Consider the following 19,437-nt stretch of genomic DNA (forward strand, 5'->3'; position numbering starts at 1 on the left):
ATCAACCATCCATAACCTGGCTATCCTGCAAAGGATTAACAGTTTCCTATTGCAGATCACTTTGCCTAGTGAGCTTGGTGTTTATGAAGTTGGGTGTTGTTCCAGAATCAAGTAGTGCAACAAGGAAGTCATCCTCAAATTCATTGTTAATTGCATGGTGGCAGGCAGATGTTAGTCTGAATCTTCCATAAACCATGATTCCTTGCAAACGTCATTCATCATGGTGGTCATAGTCCATAGTTATCCAAGTCATCGGACTTTGATGCAGTAAGCATCTTAATATTCCTCGGCTTCATAGAAGCTGTTGATGCTGCCTTCTATTGGAGCTTGAACCTTGCTAACAAGAGAAGTGGTTAGAGCTGCAGATTCTACAAGTGTGGTCATGATCAGTTAGTCACAATCAGTTTCAATTAATTCCTAAAGTCAAGCAGTCCCTGCAACTGCATTAAATAGAAAGCAGCTTCTCAACAACCCAAGACATTGAATGAATCAAGCAGAGTAGTGGGATTCAACATAAACAACTTAGTTTCACACAATTGCTTTGCTCAATCAGATTATCATGAAAAAGATCAGGGTGACTGTCAGCTCCAAGGAAATATTTTTGGTAGTCATCCATAGATCTTTGTCACCACAGCATCTGAAGCACCACTACGTATTTAGTCATCCTCAATGGTTTGAATCGGATCATTAGGGTCCTAAAGGAACTCTTCCCAATGGATCTCTCAACTCAGTTGCTCATCGGATCATTATGAGACCAGGATTCGAGTTTGAGTCACAAAAACAATATCTTTCAATATTTAAAGGTAATGTCGTGTACATTGACCCTCCGCATCGGTGGGAGCCTCTCATGCACAGAGTATATCTTTATGTGAGGTAGAAAACCACTAGTGCCACATCCTCAGACGTTGTCACATCATCAAAGAATTGCTAAAATCTAAAATGCTTGTTCATAAAGTCAACATTTCTAGAGTTAGGAAGTTGATCTTGTCCAGTCTATAGTGATGACAACATGAAATTGTGGAACTTATCATGGCATGTCACTGCTCCTTATGGAAACTATGGTAACTACAGGCACTTCTTAATGAGATGGCATCAAAGCTTGTTAACTGAATTGTCATTAGATCTCTAACCCCTAAGATTATCTGGTTCAATCATGCCTCTTAAGTGGATTTGAGTTACCAGAAAAATGTATATAACCATCGACAGCTATTTGAAGTGAAGTTTATATCAAAAAAATCAGGCAATCAGCATAATAGGTATAGGAAGGGTCAGGTCATCCTTGGTAGTGATTCAACAAGGACTTCTGACAGCCCTCTAGGATTTGCTCTAATGTGTTGTTGGGACAGTGATATAAGCTATTGTTTAGCTGGCTCTTGTAGTGGCCATGTTGATACAAAAGACCTAATGGGCTTCAATGAAAATTGAGCATGGAACAATACAGACAAAGTCATCTCATCTTGGGGGTTGATCATATGGTTTGTTCCTATTAAAGCTACATTACGGTAACTGATTTGCTTTCCTTTTCTCATCCTGACTTGAACTATGTGAACTTGGTTGGCCCTTGGATATTCTTGACCAATGTGTAAGTAACACATCACCAAACATATTCAGAAGATATTGCAGTAGTCATCCTCAAAACACTTCTCTAATTCATCCATGTACTTGTCAAGATTCTTAAAATTTCACGTGTCATCTTTTACTTGATCATCACATCTCAAAGGGTTAATACTTGCTTGTATATGCATGCCTCAACCAAGAAATGATCTAAAATCATTATTGCCATTGGTCTTTCTCTAGGTATAATCTCTATTATGTGTTGCTCTACTTCGAGGAAGAGAAGTAGCCTCGGATGAGATTGATTTCAACAAAGTTAACTTATTGTGGGAACAGCAAAAAAGAAGACAGTTCTTCATAGCAGAAGTGGCTTATAAGTCCTTTTATAGGCTAAAAATGCAATTATCCAAAGTATACTAGAATATACAGTTCTTTAATAGCTTTTGTATTTCTAGTTGCTTTTGTCTTTATCTCTTTGCCTGAGAGTGAATGAAGCTAACTGATACATTGTGCAGCATGCTTAACTGAGGAAGCTTCATAGTTCAAACAATATTCAAAGTCAGAGCCAAGAAGGTAAAGCTTGAAACAGTTTTTTGATCTGAAAGTTAAAAAACTAGATGATTTGCACCAAAATGCAATCAATTTATACACACTTAAGCTACTCGAGCAACTACAGAACTGATAAGATCATGCACATTTATAGCATGCCAAAGTAAGAGACCCCTGAAAGTTTCCACAAGAAAATTAGTCATAGTTATAAATTAAAAACAAACTAAAGACATAAAACAAAGAACAGTTACAGTTCACGGATCCCTGTCAAAATGTGAAGTAAACAAATTTATCTGTTATATTGTAATAATATGACAGGGGTTCAAAGGTTTCATCCATAAACGCCGACCAACAAACCATTAAAGAATATTCAGCAAAAAGGTTTGAAACATATCAGGACTCAATAAAATTAACCAAGGCTTTTTAGCAACAGTTCAAAAAGACATCTAGTTAGACAGTAAATTTCTCATTAGAACCACATGTGAATGAGAAAAAGGGAAAACACCAAGACTTCTGCCTAACTGAACATCTGAATCTCCAAAAGGATGTAAACTAGGCTAAGTAAGAAGTATCAGTCTACAGACTATCTAAAGGGCCTCTGCAGAAGACAACATGTTTATATACATGTAAGAGCAGACAAAATGCAGAGCCCAAGTTCCTACATAATTAACGAAATTGTACAGCTTTACCTGATTGTCACAAACTTATTGGTGCCATGTTTGGCCCAGTAAGGCCTTAAATCAATTGGATTTGACAAATTATATCCTTCTCCAGCAAGCTTCTCTAATACCTTCTTAAATGCACCTTGGCTCATCTTCCGTCCACAAATCCGAGCTCCTCGCCTCTTTGTGCTCATTGGGAGTGGGTACATTGAAATGCTAGTAGTACAGCAGGCGGATTGCCACCCTCCAACTCCCCAACGATAGCATTGCCGTAGAGTGCCCGTGCAAGAGCACACTGGTGTCGGTATCCTCGAAATGTCCAGGTCAAACCCATTTATGACAATATCAGTGTTCTTCTTAATGGCCCTCCCTCGACCACCAGAACGACCATTAGTTTCATCTTTTGGTGTAGGAACCTTCTTTGGCTTCTTAGGCTTCGACGGCTTACAGGGTCGAGCTTGCGCCTGGGACCTCTTCTTCAAAGGTGCCTCCTTTGCAGTCACAGTCTCATTTTCCATCGCTGGTACTTTTTCATCCTTCGGTGGAGGCACCATTTGCTGCATCATTGAGGGCGCATGGACTCCATGAGCATCAGGAAGGACCGAGTATCCATGGTTCAAGGGCAGCATGTGTACCATCTTGTTATCTCTATAGTTAATCCAACCATTGCGCATAAAACCCATCGGAACCGAAGGCTCAGCTACATCACAGTCACGGCGGAGGAAGCCCCCGTTTGAGAGCAGCGGTTTTGTGGATTCACGCTCGGCTGCTACCGGGGACATAAGTTGCAACCCCAAGTTTCCCTTTAGGGTCTGCTCATAGTAGGCCCAATTCCGCATCCCCATTCCCCCATCACCATCCATAAAGGCAGATATATGTTGAACAGACAAGACTACAAGAGAAAGGGGCCTCAAAAAGTAATCTTTCAAACGAACCCGATCAACCCATCTACTGCATTGCTTCCATCTGGCCAAAACTAGGGAACCCACAACATCAAAAGAACAAAATCTTAGAGATATCACGCTAAATCAAGGGATAACAGGACAAATCTAACGGAAAAAGGCCGCATCTTGAAACAAACCCTAAATCCGATCAGTCCGGTTGCTTTCTTCTGGCCAAAGCAAGGAACCTACAATACCAAAGGAGCAAAAGCTTAGACACACTACACCAACTCGAGGGATGCGGACAAATCTAACAAAAAGAAAGAATCTTGAAACAAAAAAACATAACTCCAAAAACAATGAGATCCTATTACATGAACACAAGAAAAAGGAAAACAAAAACCCTAAAAGCCTTGCATCTCCAAAGTTTTACCAGATGAGAACACTTAAATACAAAAACGGACGGCAAGAACGAGAATACAAATAAGGAAAAAGTATTTGTCACAGAATAAATAGAGCGAGACGTGATTATGAGAAAACAAGAATAAATCCATAAAAACGACAATGGCAACAGCTAGAGGAAGATAAGAACAAAGGGGAGTCCTTACTCCGGGGAGAGCTGTATTTTAGGGTTCCTTACCCAGGTATGAGAGAGAGAAGAAAAAGAACATTAAGATCTATGCTATTTATAATGGTAAAGATGATGGTTTCAAATCTGCAAAATGAGATACTTTATGGGAAGCAATTTTAATTTGGCGTGACAACAAGTTGTTTTTGTACCAACACAGAAATCCAGGAAAGGGGGTAAGTAAGGAGGTGGTGAGTCAATAACTAAAATAAAAACAAATTCGCCAACAATTGCATGCTTATCCATTGCTTTGAATCTGAGACACGCTTCTCTTATTTTAGTCTCTCTTCTTTTGCTTTGACTTCGTGAGAGGTGGCGACACGAACGAATTGGTCTTTGGGTTCGGCGTGGTTTGGGTCGATAGCACCACCATTCGGTTCTTCAAGTTGCAGCTTCCGTGTGACCAGCGGCAATGTGGCGTTCTTTTTTGTCCCTTGTAATCGATAGGGTTTAATCTAATCATTTAAGCTAAGCGAATTTTGATTGAATCTGTGTGTTCTATCCAAGAAGCAATCATCATAATTGACTTGTAATTTAGATTGTAGATTGTTTCATACGAATCATGAGATGAAAATTTGAAAGTAGTAGAACAAAAATAAAATTGGTTCAAAATAAATATTATTTTTGTACTTGTAATCCTAGAATTCATTTCTCACTTAGAGAATAAATTAGCTGCCATTAGAGGTATAATTATTCCTACACCAAAAATTAGTCTTCATTTATATGAACCCTATTATTAAATAGGATTCTCATGATATTATTGAATACTTAGATGCCCTATTTAATCATTGATGAGTTTTGCGTAGGTTTATGGCTCAGATATAAAATAGGAGATATTGACCTTTTATCAGTGATATCAAAAAGGGGATTAATAGATCTGCACTAAAAATCAGGAATTTGTCATCATCCTCTGTCATGGCCACTTTTTTCTGTCATCACCTGAAGACATAAAGTTGAAATTTTCAACTACAGTTTAAAACTTTCGAATTGATTCACATAGATTTTTTATAAAATGAGATCTCATTTTTGATATAATTGTAAGGTTTTTGCAAGCTAGATTTGCAGTTTGATGAAATATGAAGCATACAGGTTAAGGTCCTTTGACTCCTTTCAAGTGTTGCCATCATACAAGACAGTGTTGCTGGTTGATGCCTTTTGGGAAACACCTCTACAGCCTTAAATGTAGTACAATGCGACGTACTTGAGATGCTGTTGAGATATTGTTGAGTTCCTTTATCCCATCAAAGCTACTGACCAAAGATGTTCTTAGAGCCATTCTCTGCTCATCCTCTTTCATCATTGTGATATTGCTTTATTGCTTTAGCTGTTGTGGAATCTCTTTCACCTGCATATTCTTGTTCTTTGCTGCTGGAGTTCTGCCAGAAAGTATACTCCTTTATTCAAGCCTTTACATTTTTCAAGTTCCTATACATCCAAACACTGAACCTCTATCCAATGAAATAAAAGAATATAATTTGGTTCCTGAATAGATCAATGATAACCTATGGAAGGTGTAATCTTTAAATTTGCTAGTTAACACATTTATTATGACAAAAATGATCTTTATATGAATAAACCAAATGAAAATTTCTGGATATGGACCCCCTATCCCAATGGCATTGCTGTCTCCTGATAGAGCATGTTTCAGTATCATATTATAGTCTTGGACTCACTATAATAAACAATGAAATAAAACAATATGTATTGGTTCTTGAATAAATCAATGATAACCAATGGGAGTTGTAACCTTTAAAAATGCTATTTAATCCACTTATTATAACAAATGATCTTTATATTAATACACCAAATGAAAATATGTGAATATTCCTGACACCTAATTGAGCATTTGTGAGTATCATATTATAGTCTTGGACTTGGAATAATACATTTTAATATTTTCCTTCAAAGCTCTTTGATGAAATTTGAAAAAATAACCCTCAAAATCTGATAATTTCTCAAATTACACCCTAAGTTTGAAAAAATTTCAAAAAAACACTCTTTTTTTCAAATAAGAACATTTTACCCTCTATCGACCACCATCCTCCGCCCAACCCCTGATCACGCTATCGACTTATACTCCGCCCAACCCTTGACCACACTACTGCCTTGTTGATCACTCCCACCATTGGGCCACTCCACCCAAGGGGAGGCACAATAGTAAAGGCATTCTATGAAAATTTTTTAAAATTATTTTAAAAAAATTATGAAACTCAAAGGTTTTTTTTTTTTTTCTAAAATTCACCAAAGCTCTTTTTCATCTTAGTCTATGACTATTTCAGAACTAATTTTCATCTTAGTCTATGACTATTTCAAAACTAAATCTTAAATTTAATTTTGAGCTGGAAAGATAAGAATTTAAAAGATTAAATAATGCAGCTTCATACTGATAGTTAACAAAAGGTTATGAATACCCTTACAATTTAGATTCGTTAGGTCCTTGCAGAGGTTATAACAAAACTGTTTGAAAAGGCCTTGATAAAAAGTACACTGCTTCTACGATCCAAGAACTAACAATATCAACAATTGTAGTGAAATCAATAAATAGCCAATTCCACATCAAACACACTGCCCTTAAGACTAAATAATGGGCTTACACCTTGCTTGAACATGTTTGTGCTTGTAAATTCTTGCACTTGATGTCCGCTACTAATTGCTTCACCAGAATTTTCACAAGACCTGCAAAGAAAGTGGACGATCTTTTGTCTTTGTGAAATAAAACTACTTCAATCTTAAATCAAGCACAGGTTCGCAGGAAAAGAATGATTTTGTCAGATAAATTAGAAAAAAAAAAAACAGACTTTGAGATGGCATAAGATGTGGAGCATCTGAATGCATAAGCCATACGATACGAATGGCAAATGCCAGAATCTCAACCCGCCCTCGTTCTTGGCAACGTACAGCGCTGACGACGCTATAGGAACAAGCGCATCAGAGACTCTAATTTATTGCCTTCTTTTCACTCCCCAATCCAAACAAATCAAGCAAAAACCATCATAAAAAAAATCGTTCTTTGTGATTCTCAGACGAACAGAAAACGAAAGTCAACAAGAACATGGAGTGGCTGGCTCAGAGGCTAATACAAGATTATCGACACCTCTTTCTTCAGAGTTTGATGGTATGTCTTTGCCAGTTCATCATCGCCCAAAGGCCACCATTTTTGACATGACGTGCAGAGATTAAAGAAGAGAAATATCGAAGAGAAAAGCAAATCAGAAGGCCTCAAAACCAAGAGGCGCCAAGATCACATCACAGAGAGAAAGCGATATTACCCGATCTCTCCACCCATCAGGCGATTGAAGTAAGCGCAATGCAGTAGGGGGCCGGAGTTGGACAGGATACAAGGGAGGGTTCCAGAGAAGGGAAGAGCGGAAGCAACGAAGAGAGAACGGAGACGGAGATGGTTTTGGATGATGGTTTCCACCTTCGTCTATTATAGGGAGATCGGACGACTCGGAGAAACCCTATCTACAATGTAATGACTTAAATACCCTGCGTAGGGAATTTGTATTCAAATATCATAGCCCTCGCGCATACATCAAAACACACATTCATCTCCGAAGTAATGCATTTGTGACAAAAGTATTATGACATCTAATGTATTTTAATAAGATATAAACATCAAAGATTTATTTCTACTTTCAATACGACAAACACGAAGAAAACAAATCAGGTCATATCGATTACATATTAATAGAATATTGGGAGCAGATTTAATTTGATTTATAGAATACACTATCTTTATTAATTTCGATTGAAATATTTTGAACCTCAGTGGTTTTATTTCCATATATATTAATGGTCAAATAATATCTAACCCCATGGCCAAACCCGCACGTGCGAGCCGTGGTTTGACTCAGACCCAACCCAATAAGTATCTGGTCCGTTCTGGTCGACTGTAGTCGTCAAGATAGGAACCACGTGCGCTCCTTGCCACGAGACCTGGGCCCACCTCAGAGAACATACGTGGCGACTGATCGTTGGAGACAACACCTCACACCGACCGTTCGTGACGTGGACCAAAGCTCCATAAAAGGCTCTTGGTTGGCAGCGAGGGCCGAAGGAGGAAGAACCTGCGACGAACACCAACGAATCTTCGTAGTCGATCGGTTCCTTGTTGGTGTCGCCGTCGCCGTCGGCCAATCCCTTTTCGCCGCCGTCCCCAATTAATAAGGTTTGGGTTGGCGCGTACCCTTCTTGGGCTTCTGGGAGTCGGTGGGGATTCGGAGATCTCGGAAATGGCCCAAGCAGTCGAGGAGTGGTACAAGCAGATGCCCATCATCACGCGGTCGTATCTTACGGCCGCGGTCGTCACCACCGTCGGGTGCTCTCTCGAGGTCTGAATTTTTGTTGTCTTTCTTGTCGATATTGGATTAGATCCAGGGTTAGGGTTGCAAGCTTTTAGATTTTAATATTTTGATCTCTTGTCATCGGCTGCGTCGTAATACTAGTTTTGTGCTTTGTGTTGATTTTGTGGAAATGTGTATTTTTCAGATTATATCGCCCTATAATCTGTATCTGAATCCTAAACTCATAGTTCAACAGTATGAGATATGGCGCCTCGTCACGAACTTCCTCTACTTCCGGAAAATGGGTAGGTTTAATGTTCGTTTTTTCATAATCATTTATCTCATGTTCGTAGACATTCTTTGCCCCGTTCTAATATTTCTGTTGCCAAAACCGGTGGGTGAATGCCAGTTTATGCATTTGTCGGTTTGTATTCTTGTTCTGCAAGATGTTGTGAAACAATTATTCCATTTCCATCCAAGTTCGATCCTGTTATTGTGATACGTGCATTCATTATGTAGGTGCGTTTGTTCCATGGAAAAGGACATGAAATTTGATCTTTACTGTTCTGCTCCATCCGATCTTGATGATGGTGGATGGTGTGGTCATGGATTTGGTTTTAATTACACAGCTCATTTGACCAAACTGTAATCCCTGTCAGCCAGTCCTAGCAGAAGTGCCATGATAATCATGAAGGACTGAGGACAAACAGAAGAAAATTTAAACTGTAATGTTTTCACATTTTTCAGTGCTAACACAATTGTAGGCAAATAAAAAACAAGGTAGATTTTAGAGAGAAACAATAGAAATAATAGCGGAGAAGTAAACAAAAAAAGAAAATAATAAATCAAATAGATGGTATGATGAAATTGAGGCACTAAATTGAAAGATAGAAGCCATACTTTTTTTTTCTCAACCATAACAGGTCCCTTAATCTCTTTCTATTATCATGAACTATCCTAATCTTGAACTCAGGCAGGAGAAGAAATGGTATAGCTGACTAGTTATTTCATTCGAGTGGAAGAATTTAAATCACTTATTTGCTATGACAGTCAAGTTGTGTCATCATTTTCTTTTAAACTTAGCTCTCTACAAATCAATTGAAAAAACTGCTATGAGAGATACATTAAATTAATGATTGAAATTAAATATTTCCATTGACTCATTTGAAGTTTCTTAAACTTGATTCATAGTACTCATAGTCCTATCAAAATGACAATTCTACCTATGTTATCATTTCACTGCATATTGCTCTTACTGAAGGTATAACTGAAGGGATTTCATTTGTTTTACCAGGGAATGTTCCAAGTATTCACTTAAATTTGTTGGTATGTGATGATCAATTATTACAAACAAGATATGCCCTACATGTTCATACAATAGTCCTACCTTGCACTGACATCTAATGGCTGTAAATGATATTTGTTTCCTGTTGAAATTTATGTTGTAGGATCTCTTCTGGCATTTGTGAATGAGATAATCTATTGAATACATTCATTTTTGTGGAATTGTGTTTTTATGTATAAGACCAAAACTTAGCTTTCTTAAGCCACTTTTTGCATGTAATTGTATTGCCAGTTTTAAATGTTACTTTCTACTTTTCATGCCTATAATTTGTATATAGTTCTCCTGTCAAACAGTGTCATGTATTTGGAATTACCTTTAGGGTAAATTCAAAGAAACAACAACAATGATATTTTTGTTCTGGTTTCTTTCTTCATGGTGGTTGCTTTAAAAAATGCCAGTTCATGATTTTTAAGATTGATGTCAGTAGTTAACTTCATCTCATTATTGAAATTTGTTCTGCCATTTGGGTCATTTCTGTATAACTGCCTTTTCTCTAGAAATTGTTTCTCTTGTTGGTACTAACTTGTTGAAATTGCCAGATTTGGACTTCCTATTCCACATGTTTTTCCTTGCTCGATACTGCAAGCTTCTTGAGGAGAACTCATTTAGGGGCAGGACAGCAGATTTCTTCTTTATGCTCCTGTTTGGTGCAACTGTTCTAACTGGGATTGTTCTCATTGGAGGGATGATACCGTACTTGTCTGAGAGCTTTGCGAATATCTTGTTTCTGAGTAATTCGTTGACATTCATGATGGTTTGTGATCAGTAATTGATGTTTGGCCATATCTACACTATTTCTATGCTTCTTTATGGTTTCTTTTCTTCTAAGTTTGAAAGCCTCATAATGTTTTACAGGTCTATGTATGGAGCAAGCATAATCCTTATATTCATATGAGTTTCTTGGGTCTTTTCACTTTCACAGCTGCTTATCTTCCATGGGTGAGTTAATATACTATTCTTTCTTGATCAATGAAGCTAAACATGAATGTCTGTTTCATAATTTGCATTCTTTTACAAGCTTACAGTGCATCGTTTAACCTGAAATTTAAATTATACATCTTCACAGAATGCATTTAAAAAAATGAATATTTGTCAATATTTGCAATTCAATTACACATTTATAATGTCTGTGATTTTCTGATATGATCTTGATGACTTTTCATGTGTTTCTAAATTTTATAGGATTTTTAGTGGATGCTGCTGCTTTCTTTACGAATTATATTCTAAAGTATTTTTATGTGTTATATGGTTTTCTTTCTTTCTCTCTCATGGTATATATTGACTCAAGCACCTGAAGTATTGACTTGTTTTGTGGGTCCTGGATAGTGCAACAAACTGGGAATATCTGCCTTCTGTCTAGCATTAGTTGTGACTCATATGGTGGTGCATAAGTAAAATAATAGTTTTTGATGAGTTTATTGTTATCCTTGGTAAAGAAATGCAAGGTTTCACTTGGTTTACGATCTCTTTGCATGTATATATCTAATTATCTGCTTCAATCAGAATTCAGAAATATGTTCTTGATGCTGCAAATTTCCTTAAGCTCATTGAATTATTACCTTGCAATCCACATAGGAGAACCTGTTGTGGTCTTGAGGCATTTTAACTGTTGTATGCCATGCTTAGTAGTGCTTATTTTTTAAAACTGGATTTTTTACTGAAAATTTGTTTTTATCTGAATAATATTGAAATCCATTTTGAAGAATTTTTGGCCTTCACTCTTATAAGTATGGAATGTTCACCTTCGTAGCCAATTGACATTTCTCCTCTGTTGCTTAAGATTTTCTTCTTTGGTGAAGAGTGCCGCTATGTTCTTATGGGGTCCATATGCAGTTGTTATTATGTAGCTTCTCAACCCATTGTATAGACTTCATCTTCACTACACAATTCCATAAACTGATCGAATAAGAATGGATCTGAGAGCCAGGAAAAGAAGAGGGGTCAGGCCATCCGTCAGGTTCTCCATGAACATATGAAACAAATATCCGTCAGGTTCTACACATTTAAGAGCTGTGGCATTTTTATTTCCAAAATAATGGTGTTCTTATACCATTAATTTGATGTGGCCTCATCTTATAGATGTTTATAAATTTCATAGTCGTCTGAACTGGATCTTGTTGAATTGAAGAACCTGATTACTAGTGAAAAATCTTACCTTTTAAATAACTTAATGCGAATGTCTTCTGTTTGGACTCTCAATTTCGGAAATTGTCTATGGGATTGGCTGAAACATGTTATTGTGGTTTGAGTGCCATTTCTTGCAAGTGTTTTCTGTTAATTGCTATTAGTAGTCAATTAATCACCTTAAGATTCATATAATCTCTGATGGACTTAAATTTAAACCCATCTAGTTTGTGCCTTGTCTGTGCTGACTAGGCATGGTCTGCATGGTATAAACTGAAGTGTTCATTGCACATGCCTGGTACTTGCAATGCATATTTGGATTTTGTATGATGGCATGGCAGTCACAGAGACATGTGACATGCCAGTTCAGTGCCTTCACAATACTATAGGCACCTTAATATTAAGTACAGGATCTGTAGTGGGGTAGGACAGGCTGTGAAAGAAGTATATTCTTCTCAGTGTCAGGGAGTTCTCTCAATATCTCTTAATTTTTAAGCTAGCTGTTGATTGTATTATCTTAGATCCTTCAGGATGAATTTATCCAACAATTTGTAGCTTAATATGTGCCTCACTTTTTTTTTCTTTCAGCGAAAAATAAATTATAGTAGAATGGTCAGCGGACTTGGAATCAATTGTGATCATTTACCTTTTTGTGTCCTGGGAGCTAGTTGTTTATATTAAAAATGCAAGTCATTATGTTATTAAACTGTTATTGGTTCCTTGTGACAGGTTCTTCTGGGATTCTCTATTCTTGTTGGCAGCACTACTTGGGTAGATCTTCTGGTATGCTACCTAAAACTTTTGGGATATTGCAAATATGACAGATATTGTTAGAATAATCTATGTGAAAAATAAGAGAGTAACATGGTTAAGTAATGGAAATTGTTCAATTTCTGAATGATGTTTCTTGAAATTTTGTAATCTTGGAACTACATAGCTTCATTCTTTTAAATGAGTAAATGTTCGACTAATATACGCTTAGGAAATCACCTAATTGCTGATTTAGATTTCAAAAGCATTGCATGGTCACAAATTTTCATATAAACTTAGATTCTTTACCAAAATGACCCTGCTCTGATGAGACATTATTTTCTTGTCATTTTAATCTGGTTTGCCTGTGTAAGTGGTAACCTAATGTGGCAAAATACAGAAATGACAAGTGTTTCATCTAAGGTATAAAAAACAACAGATGTCTTAGGGTTAGCTAACCCAAGTTTTTAATCAAATGCCTCTTAAAATCTTGCTTTTTTAATAGCATTTATATCCATCCAAAAATTAGACATCACGATTTAGTTGATCTTACATGAAAAATAACATGGAGCACGTTTTAAAGTTTGTAGTAAAACAATGCTCTTAAGTTAGACATTTGTGAAGTTAACATAGAATTTCTAACAGTATTAATCCTTATTTAATCATATGAGCATTTACAAAGTTTAGGAGTGTGTTTTTATGATTAGGCTTTGGCTTAACAAAGATTCTCCAGATTTAGTAATTGCATTAATTAGTAGAGTGCAACATTTGAAGTCCAAATTTCTTATATAAGCTAAGAGCGCAAGAATTCAATTTAGCAAGCTCTATGCATTCTTGATAGAGAAGGTTCTGTGTACTAATTTGATTGAACAAGACTGGAGATACACCAATTCCTCCTTAGTATTCAGTTGAGAATTTAGATCACCTGTTCTTTCCCGTTCAGAGTTCGTTGCTTCAGTCTTGACTATCAATCTAACTCTTTCTGATTATTATTCTCTTTTAACATTCATGTTCCATGATTTTATACTACCATTCTATTTGTTCTTGGCATTTTTTTCTTTTAATAATAACTTGTCTTATTATGCTGAACTAGTTGGATTGCCTCGACTGTAGGGTATGATAGCCGGTCATGCGTATTATTTTCTGGAAGATGTTTATCCACAGATGACAGGACGCCGCCCCCTAAAGACTCCTCTCTTCATCAAGGCACTATTTGCAGATGACGATGTTCTCGTGGCCCAGCCAGGAAATGAAAGATTTGCTCCTCCAGCACAAGATCTTCATCAAGATTAATGAAGAGGAGTACCCAGAATCTGTGTGCTTCCGTTGGAGATCCAGCCATAAGCAGTTATTAGTTCTCACCTTTCGGACAAATAGGATTGATTATTTGCTCTCACCTTTCGCTCTCACCCAGAATCCTGTTCTTGTTTTGTGCTTCTAGAAATGTTGAGTTTGACTCTTGTAGAAATGTTGTGCATAGCAGAGAACATTTATGGGCAATTATACTCTTTGAAGAAACAATGTGTTGGCTGCAGTAAATATGACATAAGCCTTTTCTGTAAAATTGACCTTATAATTTTTAATGAAAGTAGCATGCAAACATTTATAGGCGTGATTTCTTGCATTTACAATCTTGAAGAGAGGTTAAGATGAACACATGCTTTATTATTGGGTTAATTATATATTATCTCTTATAATTATTATTTTTTAATATTTTAAGTTTTAGATTTAAATAATTTATATTGAAATTTTTATAGTTACGAAAGTGAAGTGTTTAATTTTATTTATCCTAATGTTGTCGATTTTATTAACAGAAGATACGATAACAGTAATATGAAAATGATGGACAAAAAAATAATTTTTATGGGGATAGCATCGTGGGTGGTTGTTGTGATGATGATCAACGACAATGATGCGGTGATCGACCTTGCCAATATCATCGATGAGGAGGAAGAGGAGGCAGAGAGATGAGGCTTCTGAGTTGGCATCGGAGGAGGAAGAGAAGGGAGCTACACTGCTTTGCCTCCTCTTCCTCCTTTGGTGTCACTATGCATCTACGTCGACATCAGAGGAGGCAAGTGAGGCAGAGCAGATACGATCGATCGATCTTGAAACCCTAGCCAAAATGACGATTCTCAATCCAAAGGCTATTTGCAATGCGGTGATTTGTCATCTTGCTCACTGTATCCATCACCGCCATCCTTTTGATACTCTCCCCCACCACCACAACGCCAAAGGTGAGTGAGAAGGATGGTTTGTTGTCTCTCCCGCCATTAGATCTGTATTCTTCGAGCCTTCATTTTATATGACGATCAATCTTTGACATTCGATCATATCCCCTCCAATCGGAGGTGGAGTTAATATGAAAATAGGTCGACGACCACATTGTTGTGGTTGGGGCATATGTGTTTGTTTGCACGCTGGCTAAAGCTCGAGAGCTCGAAGTAGGCACGCCTCTTCGTCAAGCTCACTTGCAACCTCTCCCTCCTCCTCGTCGCCCATCGCCCCTTAAATTCGTTGCGCTATTGGGTGAAGCCACTATCCAAGGATTTTAGTGTGATGCTGATGCAGATGCCTCACTTGCCTCTTCTTCCTCCTCTGGCATGCAGAGTGATACTAGAGGAGGAAGAGGAGGCAAAGCAATGTGACATCGATGTAGATGCCTCACCTCCCTCATCTTCTTCCTTCGACATTCACGTAGATGCCTCATCGCTCTGCCTCTTCCTCCTCATTGTCATCGATATTCAGATCAACATCGGCAAAGTCGACCATCGCATTATTGCCGTCGACCACCACAACAACAACTACCCATGGTGCCACCATCCATCACCACCATAAAATTATCCTTTTTTCTCATCATTTTCGTATCATTTATGCATGTACTATCATGTGTTATATTTATCATCGATAAAATCAATAGTGTTAGGATAAATATGATTAAATTTTTTTTACTCTCATAATTATAATGATTTTAATATAAATTTTATGGTGTTAGGATAAATATGATTAAATTTTTTTTACTCTCATAATTATAATGATTTTAATATACATTTTTTAAGTTTAAGGATCGATTTAGTAATGAGGTCTCACTGTAGGAATAAAATATATAATTATTTAAGTATGGTTATTGCATGGTTTATGCAGAGATACCACAGCTCATTCCATTCAAATCCAAACCCTCCTTAAGCATGTAAATTCTATGCAGGCTAACTGAGGGTTCCTTTCAAATCCTTTCCATCTCATCTATTTTGTTTTTATTCTTTTCTCAAACTAGATGAACCACATAATTCAGTCAATCCTTTCTTAGAGGATCCCTTCAAATCTGCAATTTTTCTCAGTACAAAAAAAAAAGAGAGTATTTGCATAGTCTTTTGTAAAATTGGGGATGTAAATACCCTGCATAAGAATCCAAATATTACCTTTTGTTTGAATGATAAAAAATAAATGCTCTTGAAAATAATTTTAAGGAATATAAAACCTAGAAAAAGCAGCTCCTTTATACTCAAACTATCACACCCTGGACATAATTTTCTTAAAGGTCCTAAATAGAAGTTCCATATTTTTCCACACAAATCAAAATTTAATCCTCCATCATGTCAGTTAAATGATTTAGAAAATCCAGTTTTGGTTCATGTCATATTTGGGAGGGTAGATAGTTAACCTATCTTAGAGAACCTCTTTCCCCATTCCTGCTTTAGTTTTCTAAATTTATAGGTGGCATTTGCAGGAATAAAAATGGTATTCTAAATATATTGATTGAATCATGCAAAACAAAAAAAAAAGATTGATCTAAGTAGTTGTTGAGAACATAACCCAAGTTGTTTGAAGTAATCTTGACATACTTAATTCAGAAAATTTATGTATATTGCATTATAATCTGATTAATATGCAGGACAGCATTTTCTCTCCACATATGCAACACAAAAATACTCTTAACAAAAGTATGCAATAAGATAAAGGTTTTACATCTAGAATGACACAATACTTTACATCCAGAATTTAACAAACAGGTTTCACAATAATTTAGACCCTTTTCCCCAAAGTGATCAAAGATCCCTCTGCCATCATGATGTAAGTAATGGTAGGCTGAAGACAGATTAATAATACATGACAAAATAGGAAATGGAGAAGGTAGACCAACATATCAGGACGCAAATAGTAATACCACTATCCACCTATCTTTAATGAACCAAATCAAGCTAGCAAGATAACTTTTCCTTACAAGAGGATAGTTGTCATACCAGAATGAGTTAGAAATGTACTTGTATCAGAAAGTTTGTAGCCCTGGAACTTCAATCACTCAAGTTGGACAGTCATTCTGAAAATTGATTTCAGCATTAGGATCATGGAACCTGTTTTACTCCAGTCAAAAACTCAACACCGAGGTTGTCAGGTGAAAATGAAGAGGTCCACACTCCTTTACCCAAATCTCATCTTGACAAAGCTTGCTATGGCCAAGGATGATCAAGTTGCAGCCTTTGATCTATATTTTCGCAACCACATTTTCCATGGAGTTGTTCTTCTTGACGACTCCTCTAGAACATAATTCACCAAGTAACTCCAAAGCCTCAGTGGTCATTCCTTCATAAGCTAATCCCTCGATAAGGATAGTGTAGGTTGATTCAGTAGGCATGCACCCGTTCGAAACCATATAAGCAAAGAAATCGATAGCTCGAACCGTCTGCTGAACTTTACAAAGTCCCAAAATGATCGAGTTGTATATATTGGCATTGGGTCTGGTCCCCATCTTCTGCAAGTCCTGAAATATGTTGATTGCTTCATTGATTCTACCTTCTCTACTAAGACCAGCAACTAGTGAGGAATAAGTAATTACGTCGGGATGAAGCCCCTTCTGCATCATCTCCTTCAAAAGCTCCAGTGCTTTCGATGTATTCCCAACCTTCGACAGCCCATCGATGACCGTGTTATATGTAATCAAGACAGGGGAACATCCCTTGCCTCCTAGTTGCTGAAGCATCTCGAGAGCAACCTCAACCTTGCCATCCTTGCACAATGCAGTAAGCAAAGTGTTATATGTCACTATATCTGGGTAACACCCTCTCGAGACCATTTTATCCAAGTACTCTAGTGCTCTGTCCATCTTCTTCTCCTTGCAGAACCCGTGAAGCACCGGGTTATAGCTCATCGAATTGGGCGTGCACCCATGCTCGGGCATCTTCTCCAACACATCGATGGCACGGGCCAACAGCCCTTTCCGGCACAAGAAGTTGATAAGGATGTTGAAGGTCACGACACTTGGCGAGCAACCCTTGTGGATCATATCTGCCAACAGCTTCTCGGCGTCCATCCACCGGCCTGTGCTGCACATGCTCCTCAGGATAATGTTATGGGATATGACATTCGGGTTGCAGCCGTACGACTGCATGCCACTCAAGAACTCGATCGCCTCATCCAGCCTACCCTCCTTGCAGATCCCATTTATGAGGACGTTGTACGTGACCACATCCGGGGTGCATCCCTTGGCCCGCATCTCATCCAGGAGCTTCATCGCCTGCCCGACGCCGCTCTCCTTACAGGCAGCCTCAATTAGAATGGTGTAGGTGAAGACGTCAGGAGCGCAGCCCCGCTGAAGCATACTGTCGAGCAACTCGAGCGCCTTCGTGAGGCGGCCCCGCTCGCAGAGAGACTGAAAGATGGTGTTGTAGGTAACGACGTCGGGCGGGACGGTCATGCGGCGGAGGAGGCGGAGAGCGGCGTCGGGCACGCCGGACTTGCAGTACCCCGCGATCATGACGTTGTAGGTGATGACGTCGGGGGCGGCGCCGGAGGACTCGAGGAGGTCGAGGACGCGGGCGGCGCTGCGGGTGCGGCCGAGGCGGCAGAAGCCGCGGATGAGGCTGGTGCAGGGGATGATATCGGGGACCTCGCCGCGGCCGGGCATGGCCTCGAGGAGGCGAAGGCCCTCGTCGAGCTCGCCGAGCCGAACGACGCGGCGGAGACGGTCGTTGGCGGGGTCGGACGGGCGGTGGGTGCGCCTGGCGGGGGCGGCATGGAGGGACCGAGTCCGAGCACGGTGGCGGTGTCTACGCGGCGCAGTGGGGATAGCAAAGGAAGAAATGACGGCGGGAGGCGTTCGTCGAAGTGGGAGGAGGAGGCAGCGACAAGGGTGGGAGTCGCTAATGGCGGTTCGAAAGGGGCTACGAAGGGGAACGGAGGAAGAGGTCAACAGATCCATTACTGTTACTGTCCGGAAGCGAGAGAGTGGAGGAGCGAGCGAAGGTTATTAGGGAGAAGCGGCGGAGGATAACGTTAGCCGACGCGGTTAGGGAAGGAGGTAGACGAGGGTATTTGAGGGGATTTTTTTTTGTTTTAAATAAATATTTTTATTAGGTCAATTTACGAAAAAAAGCTATTAGTTTTTGAAAATGTGGGAAACTTTTAAAATAATATATTTTTAATTAGACTATGAATTATATTTCAAAAAATCTAAAGCCTAAAAATATTTTTATAAATTTTAAAATGATTATGTTATTAAAATATAATTTAAAATTATGAAAAACAATCATACCAACTTAATTGTGGATTTAGACTTTATGTAGACATGAAAATTACACATGTGAGACCATATATTTGGGATCTAACAGTACATATTAAAGTGATAAATAAAGTGATATCATCACAGCCGTCGAAGCATCCC

General features: G+C 38.3%; 3 protein-coding genes across 4 annotated transcripts; 1 reads left to right on the plus strand and 2 right to left on the minus strand.

The window, feature by feature from the left end:
* Positions 1-2,550: 2,550 nt before the first annotated feature.
* On the minus strand, positions 2,551-4,627 carry LOC135612978 (protein Barley B recombinant-like). Of its 2 annotated transcripts, none has more exons than XM_065109838.1 (3): positions 4,479-4,627; positions 3,847-3,894; positions 2,551-3,741 (listed from the first exon to the last, which is right to left on the minus strand). In XM_065109838.1, exon 3 carries the CDS (start codon positions 3,626-3,628, stop codon positions 2,789-2,791), a length of 840 nt encoding a protein of 279 aa, XP_064965910.1. In that variant the 5' UTR covers positions 3,629-3,741; positions 3,847-3,894; positions 4,479-4,627; the 3' UTR covers positions 2,551-2,788. The 2 variants fall into 2 exon arrangements, with proteins under 2 accessions (XP_064965910.1, XP_064965909.1); XM_065109837.1 differs by lacking the exon at positions 4,479-4,627 and adding an exon at positions 4,255-4,458.
* Positions 4,628-8,314: 3,687 nt separating this feature from the next.
* LOC135612979 (derlin-2.2) lies at positions 8,315-14,394 on the plus strand. The gene is made up of 6 exons (XM_065109839.1): positions 8,315-8,608; positions 8,766-8,865; positions 10,445-10,659; positions 10,761-10,844; positions 12,759-12,812; positions 13,893-14,394. The coding sequence occupies exons 1-6, from the start codon at positions 8,510-8,512 to the stop codon at positions 14,070-14,072; spliced, it is 732 nt and encodes a 243-aa protein (XP_064965911.1). The 5' UTR covers positions 8,315-8,509; the 3' UTR covers positions 14,073-14,394.
* A 2,312-nt stretch (positions 14,395-16,706) lies between these two features.
* Positions 16,707-19,050, minus strand: LOC135612980 (pentatricopeptide repeat-containing protein At1g09900-like). Its single transcript, XM_065109840.1, has one exon. The coding sequence runs from the start codon at positions 18,973-18,975 to the stop codon at positions 17,263-17,265; it is 1,713 nt and encodes a 570-aa protein (XP_064965912.1). The 5' UTR covers positions 18,976-19,050; the 3' UTR covers positions 16,707-17,262.
* Positions 19,051-19,437: the final 387 nt, after the last annotated feature.

Source organism: Musa acuminata, chromosome BXJ2-5, assembly GCF_036884655.1.
Source record: "Musa acuminata AAA Group cultivar baxijiao chromosome BXJ2-5, Cavendish_Baxijiao_AAA, whole genome shotgun sequence".
Taxonomy (NCBI): domain Eukaryota; kingdom Viridiplantae; phylum Streptophyta; class Magnoliopsida; order Zingiberales; family Musaceae; genus Musa; species Musa acuminata.